This window comes from Otolemur garnettii, unplaced genomic scaffold (genome assembly GCF_000181295.1).
Source record: "Otolemur garnettii isolate 467f Iridium unplaced genomic scaffold, OtoGar3 scaffold00011, whole genome shotgun sequence".
NCBI lineage: Eukaryota > Metazoa > Chordata > Mammalia > Primates > Galagidae > Otolemur > Otolemur garnettii.
In genome coordinates this window covers 20,590,579-20,607,360 of record NW_003852406.1, presented here as the reverse complement: position 1 = coordinate 20,607,360, position 16,782 = coordinate 20,590,579, and the positions used below count along the sequence as shown (strand labels likewise).

The 16,782-nt window shown below is 33.8% G+C and overlaps 1 protein-coding gene across 1 annotated transcript in view; it reads right to left on the bottom strand.

Annotated features, from left to right (window-relative positions):
• The window catches only part of PIAS1 (protein inhibitor of activated STAT 1), a 144,011-nt gene that overhangs the window by 45,026 nt on the left and 82,203 nt on the right, over positions 1 to 16,782 (bottom strand). The window contains exons 3-6 of the mRNA XM_003784457.3: positions 5,957 to 6,041; positions 5,682 to 5,729; positions 2,319 to 2,409; positions 1,039 to 1,173 (exon numbers count right to left, since the gene is read on the bottom strand). Of these exons, the coding sequence (XP_003784505.1) occupies positions 1,039 to 1,173; positions 2,319 to 2,409; positions 5,682 to 5,729; positions 5,957 to 6,041 (359 nt within the window). The remainder of the gene's footprint in view (positions 1 to 1,038; positions 1,174 to 2,318; positions 2,410 to 5,681; positions 5,730 to 5,956; positions 6,042 to 16,782) is intronic.

The window sequence follows — 16,782 nt, the reverse complement described above, 5'->3', positions numbered from 1 at the left end:
CCCAAGTAGCTGGGACCACAGGCGCCCGCCACAACGCCCGGCTATTTTTTGGTTGCAGCCGTCATTGTTGTTTGGCAGGTCCAGGCTGGGGATTCGAACCTGCCACCTTAGGTGTACGTGGCTGGCGCCTTAGCCGGTTGAGCTATAGGCACCGAGCCAAAGAAAGCAATTTTTATCTCATACCACACATAAATTTAATATGGATTAAATATGTAAAGGTAAACCATGAAGTCTAGAAGACAAACAAACCACAAATAAATATTTGTAACATGTGACAGAAGGTTAAGTCACAATGTGAAAAACTGATAAATCATTAAGAAAAACAGCAATACAGAAAGAAACATGAGTAAAATTTTAAAATGTACCTAATCATTTAACAAAACATTCAATCTTAGTAATAAAGAAAGATGGTAATGAAAGGCTATAAGTGTTGCCATCATTTACTTAATAAAATTGGTAAAGATTTTAAAGATGATAGATACTAAGTTCTGACAAACACATGAATCAATACTGAAAGAGAATAAAAATTCATACATCTTTTGGGAAGACAATCTGCCAATGTCCACAAAAGTTCTTAGAATTCTGCATGCTCTTTGAGTCAGTAATTCCACTTTGGAAAATTTACCACAAGGCAATTACTAGGTATATATGCAAAGCTATAGATACTAGGAGGATCTTCAAAATGTTCTTGGAAATAACAATGAATTAATGAATCAATCAATAAATCAAGTAAACACTCAACAATGGGGAACAGGATAAATTATAGCATATTCACACTAGAATATGATATAACCATAACATGTAATGACATAGGAAGACATTTATGATAACTGCTGAAAGAATCAAGTTACAAAATAGTAGATAACGCATGATCCCATTTTTCAAATAGGAACATGTTGAAAATTCATTGCAAAAAAAAAAAAATCCTCTGGCAAATCATTTTACAATATCGTTTACATATACGGTAAGCCCAGGTAGCCATGGTAAAAAACACTTTCTTATAATACACAAACCCAGTAGAAACAAAAATGAACTTACTCTTCCAATTTCTGCAGTCCAAGAAACAACAATGGTGTTTGGTACTGTTGTGGACAATCGGACAAGTGAGGTGATATTAATTGGTCGGCTGGGTCGCTTTGGTTCCACACCATTTTTAGTAGGTGGAAGGTAACCCTAAGAATAAAATATAATTTATTTGTTCTTATCATTTTCACAATCATTTCAATTTCCTTCCCTTAAAAAAAACCCCTACAGGCTTGGTGCCTGTAGCACAGTGGTTACGGCACCAGCCACATACACCGAGAATGACGGGCTTGAACCCGGTCCAGGCCAGCAAAACAACTGCAATAAAAAAACAGGTGGGTGGGTGTTGTGGCGGGCACTTGTGGTCCCAGCCACTTGGGAGGCTGAGCTAAGAGAATCGCTTAAGCCGAAGAGTTGGAGGTCGCTGTGATGTGTGACGCCACGGCACTCTACCGAGGACAACATAATGAGACTCTGTCTCAAAAAAAAAAAAAAAACCCTACAAACTACATGCCAGGAAATAAAAATGTTTTCATTTAAAAGCAGAGAAACAAACATTCATGTTATTATTCATTTTAGTAAACCCAAGAAAAATATTAGTGATAGGAATCCAAAATCTCTTGAATTTAAGATCAGGAAAATAAGTTATAGTTGTCTTCATGGTACTGCCAATTATTTGCTTTAGCATGTTCTGAGAAGCAGTAGTGTCCCTGGATATTAAGAAATGTTAAAAAGAAGAAAAAGACTCTGGTTAAATAAATTAAAGAAATTCTGAATCAAAACAATTAAATTATGCTTCCTTAATACAGAACTTTTCAGGGTTTTTAGTATGCTAATATATATTATAAATCTCTAAAATGATGTCTTAGCATCAGTATACATTATTTTCCAAATTGATAAATAGCTTAGATAGGTATATAAGCAGTATTTTCAAGGGGACCAAAACCAGCACTCATCTTACCTTGTGTTTAAGACTCATCATTCACCAAATCCCCATTCTACCATAGGCTTACAGACTCAAATGAACAGAGTGGAGATTCTGTTGAAATAACTTCTTGCCCAAATCCAGTATAACACTAATGCTATCACACCCAACTCCAAATCTCGGACGACAGCTAATGTCACAGCTGCTAACTGTACATAGTTGATACAAGTGTTACACCCAGTCCCATGAATATATGTCCAAAATAAAAATGTTTTCTTAATTTCTTAATCTTAACTATGATTAACAGCTGTGATGACTTATTTGACACTTATGCTGCCAATACATTTAAAAAACAGCTTTTAAGACTTACTGGAAGGCTGCAAGGTTTTGTATTCACTTTCACACAAAGATTGGGTGGGAAGTGATCTTCTTGTGGACAACTGGTTTCTGATAAACAAAACCTAAATAATAAAGAACAAGTTTAGGTTATTATTATGAAAGGATGACCTCATTAGTACAGTATTATTTCGATAGCTCATTTAAAAGATAGTCAACTTCAAAACAAGAAAGGGACATATATAAAAACTGGACATTTCATATAATACATAAGCATACATTAAAGCATGTAATAAGTTTACAATAAATAATTCTATCAATGTAGAGTTTTAGCAATCATGACTACCAATGATATTGTCAATTAGCTGTTTAGGCATATTCTAAGAACACTAGCTTTGCTGAATATTAACAAATATTAAAAGGACGAAAACTACTCTGTAGTTAAATAAATTTAAGAAATTCTGAATCAAAACAATTAAATTACAGAATTTCTCAAGGCTTTTAATATGTTAATATATATTATATATCCCTGAAAGGAAGACATAGTACCTGCACCCAGTATTTATTTATTTGTCTATTAAACATTTTTCTGGTTTTCAGCAGAAAATACTGAAAATGCCTTAAGAACCATCCCTAGAATTAAGTTCTGTCTAGTAAGTCAACAGAATATTTGTGTTATATTCACATGAATTAAGAATACCTTTTGGAAACGTAAAACATTTCTAAATTAAATGCATAATCTCTTGGAAAAACCAAGGATGGTTACATAATTTGTGAACTCTCACTCTATTCACTCTTAAATAAATTATTAATTTGCTATTTAAGATGTCTATTTCTTATTAGTTTCTATTCCCAAGCTTCATTCCACCTTTACAGAATACTACTAGCAACCCTGAGTGAGAGTCCTATCTTTGAATCCTGGGGTAGAGTCATGATGTGTATAACATTTTTCTGACACCCGTGGTATAGGGGCTTAACATGCTGGACATGGAATGTGAGTGTGGAGACGGTTCACAAGATGGGATAATTTTATGTGTAAGATTTTATGAGCACATGTATGTTCATTTGTACAGAAAGACAATCCATTCCTTCCATCAAATTCTCAAAGGGATTAGGGAGTCCTACAAAGATTTTACAGAAATATATTTAGCAAACAGATCTCAAAGCTCACTCAACCATTTCTAACCCTAAGGACCTTCTATTACAGGATAATTCTTTATAATGCAACAGTAAGAGGATTTCACAGTTTTTAATCAATTATTCCAATGCAGTGATAAATTTTAAATATGAACTCTGCCTGCCTGGAGCTATAGGAAAAAAAATAATTCATATGACAAGTCAACTTCTATTCTGCTAAATAAAAAGTAAAAATCTAAGCTACCCTAACAAACTGAAGGGAAAAAAGAAAAGAGGGAACAAAAAAGCAAAAAAATTTCTGTGAAGTAATTCATGGCAAGAGTGGTACAGAGGAGAGGGGTAACAGACATACAAATGAAAACAGACTTGGTATCTAATAGAGAAAGTATTAATGCTAATTCTGACCAAATTATTCTCATGCTTTATTTTCATCTTAATTATAAAGGTTTATACCTTTATAATTAAGATATGAGATAAGCCTAAACTCTTAAATACTACAATGTGGTTACAGACCTAGGAATGGGGAAGTAGGAGAGAGAGGTGAAGAATTTTTATTTTATTAAAACACAAAGAACCACCTATAATTCAAAAATATAACACAAATTTTTCTAATAAAGTTCTGGAGATAAATCTGAATTAAAAACGGCTAAGCCATATTTTCTTTTTTTTTTTAAGAGCGACAGAATTTCACTTTGTCACCCTTGGTAGAGTGCCGTGGCATCACAGCTCACAGCAACCTCCAACTCCTGGACTTAGATGACTCTCTTGCCTCAGCCTCCCCAGTAGCTGGGACTACAGGTGCCTGCCACAATGCCTGGCTATTTTTTGTTGCGGTTTGGCCAGAGCTGGGTTCGAACATGCCACCCTCAGTATATGGGGCCGGCGTCCTACTCACTGTGGAGCCACAGGTGCCGCCTGGCTAAGTCATTTTTAACCATCAAGATTCCCTTAGAATCTGTGAATTAGATAGCTAATATATCCTAAAAAGATAACTTTCCTTCAAAATGTGAACCATACCTGTTGCTGCTTTAAAGAATGTACATATATTAATATAAAATACTGACTATGATAACTAGATCTTTTTTTATTCTACAGCTATGGTTTTTAAACTTTATTTTGGTCTTTGGGCCCTTTCTTTAAGTGAAAACTAATCTAGAAGTCAAACATGCAAAACAGACAGAAAAGATAAAGGCAGCAGTACTTTGTTTGGGCATGTGTATGTGTTATGTGCTGGGTGGGGAAAAGGAGATGAGCAAGAGTGTGGACCCCTAAAAATTGCTCCATGCAACACTTTGAAAACGGCCATTGTAAAGGACAATGTCAACTATCAGTATGAGTAGAATGTAAAGGAAACTGCTGAAGCAGGAAGTAAAGATTATAATCCTATATAATTCATTATGAAGACATCATATTTTCATCCTTTATTCAGTCATTATATCATAGTCTCCCCTTGACAGAAAAAATTTGCCTTTTACACAGAATCACTTTTGTCAATGCCTTCCAAGGCTTTCATTAATAGTCTACTGGGATAAGTTTCTGTCATGTTGTTTTATGGTATAAATGCCAATAAGTACAGTCATATCCTTTTCAGTCTTCAGCTCCTCTTCTACTCTGCTTTTTCACTGTTTTCACCGAGCCCGGCCTGGGCCTGCTAAAGAACTATGACAAATGTAACCAAAAAACAGCCCGGCATTATGGTGGGTGCCTGTAGTCCCAGCTACTTAGGAGGCTGAGGCAAGAGAATTGCTTAAGCCCAAGAGTTTGAGGTTGCCGTGAGCTGTGATACCACGGCCAAGGGCAACACGATGAGACTTTGTCTCAAAATAAATAAATAAAATAAAATAAAATACAGGACAAAGCAAATTAGAATATTTTGGTGTTTGTTAGTTTATGAGATACTATAGACTTAAGTTATTATTCCTTATTATAGGAGTTTGCCTCTTACAGAGATAAGGCCCTTGCTTTCAAAGAAACTTGGTATTTCTAAAGAGCTAAACATTATGAAATCACAGCTGAAGCTTCTCAACTAAGGGGACTCAAAGTAGAGAAATATGGTTAGATATATGGTACGTGATTTGCTTTACGAAAACCTAAACTGGATAAAAATTAGGGCATCTCTTAACAGAATGCTTTCCCTTACCCAAATATCTAAACCCAGAATTTTCAATATGCATACTGAAAATCAAGTAGATTTTTTTATTAATCTTTAAAGAATTTTTCTTTTATTCTTTGAATATATATATAGTAGTCAAAACTGTACCTTAACTGGACCTGCACTGTGAAGTCACATTTGGTCCCAGAAATATCCCTAGAATAGACAGAATCAGAATTATAATTATTTTTAAAATAAGCATATGAGATTTGATTCAAAGACACTTATTCCAGATAAGTTTTTTAAATCATCAGCTGTTTTCAGAATAATTAACACACTACAGTATTATCAATAGTAATATTTGCATGACAATAACACAAACTCACCAATACCAGTACTGGATTCAAAGGCCAAACTCCAAGTTACACTTGAAAACAACTTACATGGAACTACTGATTTGCTGCACTTGTTGTGGTGTCAAGGCAAATGCAAAACAGGTTTCTCGAAAGCGCTGACTGTTGTCTGATGCTAAAGAGGACAAGAATTATACTTTTAATTACTTTTAAATTTACTAATAAAGACAACAGTAAAAAACATACTCACATATCTTTAATTAATTGGGATATATTCTAGGGTTTACATAAGGCAATGAAAACACCGAAAAATAAGAAATATGCTAACTGTAACAAAACAAACAGAAATAGGCACAAAAATGGCTAATTCCAGAAATAACATATCAGGATTCAAATTCAAAGAATATGGAATCAAAGAAAGACTAATAAAAAAATTTTTTTTTTGGAGACAGAGCCTCAAGCTATCCCCCTGGGTAGAGTGCCATGGCATCACGCTCACAGCAACCTCCAACTCCTGGGCTCAAGCAAGTCTCCTGCCTCAGCCTCCCAAGTAGCTGGGACTACAGGCGCCCACCACAACACCTGGCCATTTTTTGGTTGCAGCCATCATTGTTGTCTGGCGGGCCCGGGCTGGGGATTTGAACCCGCCACGTTAGGTGTATGTGGCTGGCGCCTTAGCCGCTTGAGCCACAGGCGCCGAGCCTAAAAAAATTATCTAATCATATAAATGTTTATATCTAAAAAGGAAAGTATAAAAACAAATTGATACTAATTTTACTTAAAATAGAATAATTTAAACCCATTTGAAGATACATGGTTTCTCAGACCTGCCTTGAGATCTGCACAGATGAGATGACATTTGATTTTTAGGGTAAACTAAAATTTTTTTCATCTCTTGTTTAATTCCACCATGTAAGTTTTATACAATAAATATATATGGTTTCTCCTGTTCTTTAATGAGTTCAAAATTCACTTATTGTTCACTATCTCAAAGTGAAGTGTTTAAGAAAGAAAAGAGAATAAAAAAAGAAGGGGGGGAATAGAGGCGAAGAGAGAGAAGAGAGTAAGCAAACTGCTAGGCAAATACAGTCAGATCACAGCAGGGTTTCCTGAAGTACAAACCCTGAACAACAATGTGAACAACAAATGTTTGATTGGATTTTAATACTTCATCTATACATATACATTTTTTAAATCCGCAGTAATATCCCTCTTGCTCAGTAATGAGTCCTCCATGCTTGGCGCAAAGCATCATTGAATGACTATTTGCTGAGTGAGTAAAAGAATACAAAAATTTAAGGAATATTAGATTAAACTATTTAAACTGTTACTTTTCCAGAGTAATTTTCTTTTCTTTCTTTTTTTTTTGAGACAGAGCCTCAAGCTGTCCCCCTGGGTAGAGTGCCGTGACATCACAGCTCACAGCAACCTCCAACTCCTGGGCTCAAGTGAGTTTCCTGCCTCAGCCTCCCAAGTAGCTGGGACGACAGGCGCCTGCCACAATGCCTGGCTATTGTTTTTGGTTGCAGCCACCATTGTTGTTTGGCGGGCCTGGGCTGGATTCGAACCCGTCACCTTAGGTGTATGTGGCTGGTGCCTTAGCCACTTGAGCCACAGGCGTCGAGCCCAGAGTAGTTTTCTATAACAAAAAGATCACTAAGAGTTATTACCAAGAAACCCCTGGCATGTAGGCCACTTAAAACCTGTTTTGAAAAAGCAGGTGAAGTTAACTAGTTCAACTCTTGCTTAAACTGGGTTTGAGCTTACCTGTAAGCAACACTTCCTTTACCAAATAGAAATATGTCAAAAAATCTATATAAATGTATCAATATGGAAAAATATGGCAAAGAGCACTGCTGATCTAAAATTTCATCTTAAGAGTATCTTTTAAGGGCTAGATTTGCTTTCTGCTTTATATGATTTGGTGAGGCTTTTTCTTAAAGAATCTACCACTAAGAAACAGTGAGTTAGAGAAAAAGTTAAATCTTAATTATGAAGCATCAACCTGGCAATGGCCAATGTAAGAACCAGGATATAGAAAAGCAGCAAACATTTTTCCCTGTCAGTGCCAACAACTGACCCCTTTGTTTCTTAGAAGATAGATCTCTATAAAGATTTCAGTCAGACTTGGTCCAATTTAAATCTTTGGCTCCATTTTAAAACAGTGCTAAAATAATTTACCAAGTACAAAAATTCATATTACTCTCTAAGCAAAAATTTAAAATATATGGTTATGTAAGTTTTGGACACATATAGACTTAGAAAAGATGTAACTAAAATAATGAATCTGTTGTGGTGCAAATGAAAATCTGGCTTTACTTAATAATCCCTATTTACACCTCCTTTTATGTATCCATTATAATGCTCATGGGGTTGCTATTATCTGGAAAAGCACCTTTCACACTCTGCAGTTTTCAGACTTAATTACTGCTACAAATGTCAGTGAAGTCTTTATAGTTTGGTTTTATACTATTGAAAAACCTTTCTGAAAGTCAATTAAACTATTATTAGCTTTTCCATAGAATCTTCATACTGAAAGAACAATTACACAGTCATTCAAAACAATGACCTCTAATGTTGGGGGTATGATGCATCTTTGTGTATATTAAACACAACCCATAGGGATACAGAAAAAAAAATCTATCTGTAAAAAAGTTTTATAAAGCTGACACTTTACCTTAACCCTAGAATTTACAAAAAAATCTAAAATTTATGTGAAATCATAACCTTTACAAACTTCTATTTTTCCTGTATGTTTATATATAATGCACACAGTATTAGTGTAATAGTTTACATATATATAATAGATAAACATTTATATACAGTGTACCTTTCCCTTCATTCTGTGAACTCTTTTAGAGATGGGGGGAGAGGCCATGGCTTTGTAAGGCAGAAGACGGCTGATGATGAACAGTTTAATTATAAGAAAGCTTGCAGCCCAATACAAAAGCAAAATGTAGTAGAAAAAGATAAGATTACACAGACCTGGATTCCAAACTGGTTTTGCCACATATGTGTAATGTGACTTTGGGTACTTATGCACTGTTTCCTCTAATATTTAAATACATAAACATACACACACACCCTCACAGGGTTATTTTGAAGAATATAAATGAAGTAAACAACCAACATTTCCTTTTCTGCTTCCTTTTCTCCTTATGTTACTATACTCAATTAAAATACAGAATTCTCTACCCTCCCTCTATTGATGACATATAGCACTGAACTAGTACCACTATCCAGTGACCGCCATTCTTCAAATGCCTGAAAAGAGCATTAATGTGCCTTTCCCTTTTCACTGACTCGTCCCACTGTCTTTCAGGAAAGATTTCAGAATTACTCACGATCCTGATCTTTCTCTTCCGGATACACCCTAGGTTGTTACACTTTTATAAACGAAAGCCAGGGTGGCACAGTGGCTCACACCTATAATCCTAGCACTTTGGAGGATCACTTAAGGTCAGGCAACATAGCCAGATTCTGTCTCTAGTAATAAAATAAAATAAAAATAATAAAAATAGCTGGATGTGATGCATAACACATGTAGTCCTAGCTAATAGGGAGGCTGAGGCAAGAGGATCTCTTCAGCCAAGAAGTTCAAGGCTGCAGTAAGCTATGACTGCATTACTACACTCCAGCTTATTAAGGGCACTAAACTCCATCTCTTTTAAAAAAAAAGAAAAGAAAAGGAGTGGGTGGATATAGCCAGAACTGGATATACAATGCCACAGCATGTTCAAAAGATGTGTTAGTATTCTATACAGGTATGTAAAGTATTGCTAATCCATATGACAATCATGAAGAAAAGATATCAGCTGCTTTTTCAGATGAAGAAATCTAGTTACTAGTTTGACATTGCTTCATACTTGTAAGTAGAAGAAATGAAATTAGAATTCAGATTTGCACATCTCTGGTCTCCAAATTCATAACGTAGGTTCTATTAGCTTCCCTGATCTGGGTGCTATACTTCTGCCAAAGCAGCCTAGTGTGACACTAGATTCCAGAAAATAGAAAAGAATTACCTATTCCCTCCTTATTGTAACTGCTTATCATTTTTAGGTATTTCCTTCCAGACATTCTCAAATCATACTTACAATATGAAAGTTCACTTAAAAAAAATCACCCCCTCTTTGTACAAAAGAGCATTAAATTTATTTATTTATTTATTTATTTATTGCAGTTTTTTGGCCAGAGCTGGGTTTGAACCTGCCACCTCTGGCATATAGGGCTGGCGCCCTACTCCTTTGAGCCATAGGCACCACCAGACAGCATTAAAATTTTTTTATTTAAAAGCTACTCTCATCACATTTTACGAATGCAATCTCTATTACCACTTTTAATTATTGTATTGTATCCCATGAAGGGGCATATGAAAATGTTAATTACTCCCCTGATTAGTCATTTACTATGTTTCTAATTTTTCACTCTTTGAAATAACTCTGTGAACATCTTAGGGTTTACAGATTTGTTTCTTGCAATGGGAGAGGTTATTAATTTCTTTAGCTCAATTATCAGATGTGAGATTTCAGGGTCAAAAAGTATTAAGATTTTTACAAATCTTAACACATCATGTGTCAGAGTGCTTTTCAAATGGTTACTGTACATATGAGACCATTAGCAACTTATGCATCTAGTAATTACACCCTACTCTGCCCTGCATGGGAGTTGTTGCTAATTTAAACAGGTGGATACTAGTAATTCCTTAGTTTAATTTGCATTTAAAATAGTTCCATGTTTGTTTATTTGTTGAATTTCCAATTTAGTTAATTGTCCATCTTGTCCTACACCATACATACAGGCTTCATACATAAGAACATTGATACATTGGTAATTCACTCCAAATATTACTCCTAGTCAGCTATGTTTTTTATTCATCTGGCCTACATTTTTTTGATGATAGAGAAGTTAAGTTTTTATTTAATCTAATCAGTTAGCTTCTTTGCAAGTTCTTCTACCAATTCTAAATTCAGAAAGTTATTTCCATTCTTAACATCAATCAATCCACAACTAAATTCTTCAGCTTGTTTCTATGTAATTATTTAACCCATCTAGAATTTATTTTAGCATATGATATTTTAAAAATGTAAATTTGTTACCCCAAATTGCCTATGTTATACTAATAACATTTGTTAAATAAATCTTCCCTTCCCTGTGGGTATGTGTGCTGCTTTTATCACATTATTTTAAATCCTTATATCCAACATGTTTCATTTCTGGACTATGTACCCAATGGTAATTTTTATCCTGGTGCTGGGACTCTATTTTTTAATTGTTTTAGCTTTATTATATTTTAATATAATTGTGTTTCTCTCCATCCATCCTTTTTTACAACTTTAATATGGACTTAAATATTCGTATTCATCTAGATAAATTCCCAAGTCTTTTTGATATGATGTTTTAAGCCCAATGGTATTTTGAGAATTACAACAAAGCTGTGAATTATTTTGAGAGCTGAAATCTTTACATCTTTAATCTTCACATTCTAGAGTATTATATCTGTATCCATTTATTTATAACTTCATGGTTTTATAATATAATTAGTTCAAAGTTAATATTTAATGTCACTCTCACGTAAAATATCTACCAATAGGATAATGACTAAATAAATATTCATATAACAGAATACTCTGCAACCAATAAAAGAATGAAGATGATGTCTAGATATTAGTATGGAAGTAATCTCTCCAAGATACAATATTAAGGTGACAAAGTCAAAATATAGAAAAAATATAGTATGCTTTTTGTGTAAGAGAGGAAGAATACTTAAAGCAAGTGGCTTTTTTTAAAAAATAAAAACCAGAAGGATAAACTGAAATTAATTAAAAATGATTACCTGGCTCGGTGCCTGTAGCTCACATACACCGGGACTGGCGGGTTCAAACCTGGCCTGGGCTGCTAAACAACAACAACTACAACAACAACAACAAAAAAACAGCTGGGTGTTGTGGCGATCGCCTGCAGTCCCAGCTACTTGGGTGGCTGAGGCAAGAGAATCACTTAAGCCCAAAGGTTTGAGGTTGCTGTGAGCTGTGACACCATAGCACTCTACCAAGGGGGACACAGTGAGACTCTGTCTCAAATAAATAAATAAATTATGATTTCCTAAGGGAGCCAGAGAACAGGATAAATAGGGAGAAAAGTTAAGACTTCTGAGTATACCTTTTAGAAAGGTTTTCTAAATTAAACAAAAATGAATACAGAAATATATTTTTAGATGTTTATGATACTTTGAATGGGCTCTCATTTTGGTTGTTATTAAAAGTGGCTGTTACAGTATACTGATTTTTGTTCTAGTAAACTCTATTTTTCTACACAAATTGGAACTTAAAATAACACTCAAATTTTATGGCCAATTCCTTAGGATTTACAGATAAGCCTTCCTTTAACTGCAAGTAAGGAAAATCTTCTCTTCCTTTGTAATATTTAGACCTCTAGTTCTAATTTAAGATTATATAGGTTAGAACTTCCAAAAGAATATTTGCAAGCTTTTCAAGACCACTTGTTTTGCCCTAACATTTGATATACCCTTAATATTATAGTTCTTTAATCACCTGCAAAGCCACTTCAAAAAAAGGAGTGGGGAGATTCTGTCATTTGTGGTAATTACAAATGCAAATGGAGAATATTATGCTAAGTAAAATAAGCCAAACACAGAATGACAAATACCATGTACTCTCAGTTATATACAGAAAGAAAAAGTGGAATCGCTGTTACAAGAGGCTGGAGGATGGTGAAATGGGGACATGAAAATCAAAGGATACAGTTAGACTAGGAAGAGTAAGACTGATTTTGTTTGGGGCAGGGGGACCTATTACACAATGTGGTGAACTTAGCTAGTAATTGAGTACTGTACATTTTAAAATCACTAGGAGAGTAAATGTCAAATGTTCTTATTACAAAAAAGCTAATTATTTGAGGTGGGGATAGATATCTTAACTATTAATTGCTTGATTTAATCATTCCACATTATATTCAAAGATCTAACATCACTTTATGCCCTAATAAGTATGTAAACTATAACTTGTTAATATGTAATAAACATAAATAAGAAGTTTATCTGATGACTATAAATATTCCTTACAATGTTAAAGAATACTTCTATTCCTTAGGTTTTTTTTTTTAAATTACGAATGGGGCATTTAATTCATGAAACTTTTAAAAGTTCCTATTTAAACTCCAAATAAGCCAATGGTCTCTTACAGTCAGGCTTCTAGGTTTTCACGTACTTCCATCATTCATTATTGTGTAATATTTGCACAAGTTGTGTGACCTCTTTTTATTCTTGTCTCAATTTCCTCATCCATACTCTAAACCTAGAATAACCTTAAGAGTTATTCTAATAAGCAAACTGAAACATAAAGGCACTTAACTTAAAACAGTGCCTGCCCCCAAATAAGCACTCAGATAATATTATTTTTATGATAAATCTGACAAATATATTTCCCAATAGTTAGAACCATTTAGAGGTTCTGAGAATAAGCTTACTAAGCAGTAGAATAAATTCTACTACTCAGTATTTTAAGGAATACAATTATATTCAAAATTGAAACTGGGTGGCGTCTGTGGCTCAAAAGGGTAGGGCGCCAGCCTCATATGCTGGAGGTGGCGAGTTGAAACCCAGCCCCTGACTACAAACTGCAAAAAAAGAAAAAAAGAAGAAGATAAAATTGAAACTGACAGTTTCATTTTTATGTTTTTAATGCTACTTTCATTTCTTTGCATTCCTCTTTGGCTTGCCTACTTTTTAATAACTGAAAACATTCTGTAGTACACAGAAATTACCTTCTCCTTTAAAAAGTTGTGAAGAATTTGGCAGCAAATGTATCAGATCCAGAGTTTCTCCATCTTTTTTTAAGAGTAGTTCTTTAAAATTATTTACCAGTATTTTCAGTTTTCTGTATTATTTTTATAATATACACGTTAAGAAAAATACATTTTGGAACATTTAATATATTTGGAAACTTCACTAAGGTTTCTGAAACTTATTAGTGCATAATTGTGCTAATATTTCTCTTGTAAGATATATATACATATATATTCCTTCTATGAGATTTATGTTTATCTTCTATGGTTAACTTTGTTTAATTAGATCTGCCAGAAATTTACATATTTTGCCTCTCTTTCATGTGTCCTTTTCGTTTTAGATTTATTAATCTCATTATTTTTCCTATTAAAAAAAGTTCCTATTTTCATGTGGTGAAATATTGCTTTTTCTCTTTCAAAATGGACATATCTTTTGTTTCTTCCAATAATGAAATATATATGATATTCACTATAAAAACAAATTAATAAAAGTCTACCCATAATCCTGCTGTTACCCCACAGGAAGGAAAAAAAAAAACCACTGAATAGTATGAACAATTTTGTATACAGTTATACGAACTTTTAAGCACATATAAATCTATGTATTATAAATGTGTATATAAATATAATTATTTTGCAACCTGCTTTTTTCATTAAGATTTTGAGTTTTGAGGAAATCTTTTCATTTCAGTATGTACACAGAATTAACCATTTTGATGTCTGCAAAGTATCTACTATGTATACATAAAACTTTAAAATAATTTTTACTGTTATCTTGATTATAATTTTCAGCCTGTGTTTATTTCTTAAATTTTTTAAAGTAAACTCTTGGTTCTTCATTTTTTTAAATGACAAAAGTATGCACTGCCCTTTCTTTTGGCTTTTCATATGTAATGCCTTGTTTTCACAGTTGTATAAATATTTCAGACACCTAAAAAATAACTGTATCCTCTAAAACTTTTACAAAATTCAACAAATACATGTTACACATATAACACATTATATTATACATTAAAAGGTTTTAGTCTGTTTTATTTACCACTGGTACTGCTTTTCTGTACATTTAATTTTCTGAGAAAAAAATTTATTATTTCTATTTTAGACTTTTCATTATTGACCTTTCTTATCTCTTCTAACTGTATTTGTTTACTATATTCTGTGACTGTTTCTCAAGTTTGTCTTCTATGCCATTAACATGATTTTCTACAATATTATCTATTTCCCACTTCCAACACAAACTTAATTTTGGCTATTGCATTCTTGTTTGTTGAAATGCAAAAAGAAACAGATCTTAGAGAGAAATTCATTTGGAATTCCTAATATTGTTTTTTTTTTTGGGGGGGGGTTGTCTGTTTATTTGAGACATAGTCTACTCTGTCACCCAGGTAGAGAACAGGGATGTCATCAGAGCTTGCTATAATCTCAAACTCTTGGGCTCAAGCAATCTTCCTTCCTCAGTCTCCTGACTACTAGGTAGGCTACACGTGTGTACCAACATGCCCTAGCTGGGACAACAGGCACATGTCATCACACCCTGCTAATTTTTTCTATTTTTAGTAGAGATAAGACCCGGTTATTGCTTAGGCTGGTCTTGAACTTCTGACCCCAAGCAATCCTTCTGCCTCGGGCTCCCAGACTGCTAGGATTACAGCCATCAGCCACTGTACATGGCCAGAATACTGTTAACAACAGTTATCACTTCTAGCAGAATTAGGAATGTTTTAATATATGAAGATAGTCATATTTTCAGAATCTGCTGCCTTTTCTCCCTTGTTATAATTTTGATTTTCAGATCAGTATTCTGAAATCTAGGTACACATTAGAATAACTTGAAGAACTAAAAATAAACAGACTCCACCCTAAATAACAACCGATCACACAAAACATGAGATTCAGATATTGGTCCATCTTAAAATCTTCCCAGGTGATTCTGAATGTGTAGCCATAGTTGAAACTAAATGTAGAATATAAATGTCTTAACACAATAACTAAGAAAATGCAATGAAGGCCATATTAACCAGCTTGATGAAAATATTTCAAATTGTATATAAAACCAGCACATTGTAACCCATGACTGCATTAATGTACACAGCTATGATTTTAAAAAAAAAATTCGCATGATATTAGGCTGAAAAATTGAACTGCCTTAGCAGATATGCATAGCATATACATCTAGTTTTGCTCTCTTTCAAACTTCTAATGAAAGGTCAGTAAAGGGTTTTTGCTTATTTGCTTGCTTTGCTTTTGTGTTTCAAAAAAATAAACCTACCAAAATGGGGAGAAAGAGGTAAGAGTTACAAAGTATGAAAATTAGAAAGGGGATGTATGCCTGGTTTAAAAAATAAAAAAAGTTAGCAAAGGAAAAAAAGCATCCTAAGCCAGTAGTGAAGCTGAGTGAAGTATGAGACCTGATCTAATTTATAATGCAAAATACTTCTACAAGTGGAGTTAAAAGATAATGGACAAAAATGGGAGAATTTCTTGAAAATCTGTAATCAGATCCCCAGGTCCTTTCTCCTCCTTGGTAGCCAGATAACTGTCCCCCTTCATCTTGTGAAAATCACTTAGAGCTACTCAAAAAGAAAATTTAAAAGTAACACTGGGTCTGTGGGCCCGTTAAAAACCCAACAGATGTGCCAACATGATCAACTAAATATCAAAGAACAGACCTTTCCATGTAATAACAGAGACCAATAAAACAGTAAGAAAAGTAGCTGGGAGTAGACAGAGATTATACAAGAATTATGACAGAAAAACTTCTGAAGTCATATCCACAGTTATAAGAGATTACAACTATGGAACAATTAAGCAGGTATTGTTAAAAAAAAAAAGAAATATCTGCATTTTATGCACTGATGTACACAAAAAAGTTCTTGGAGTATAAAAATATTATAACACAAAGGAAAGCTCAATAATATAGGCTAGACAATAAAGTTGAGGAAATCTCCTAGAAAGGAAAGCAAACAGGAAGAAGAAAACAAATAAGAAAATTAGAATGTTAGTCTGGGAATAGGAGTCCCAAAGGGAGCAAAGAGAGAAAATGGAGAGAAAAAAATAGGAAATTAACTAATGAAAATAATTCAAGAACATTTCTTAAGAGTAAAAAATGGCTC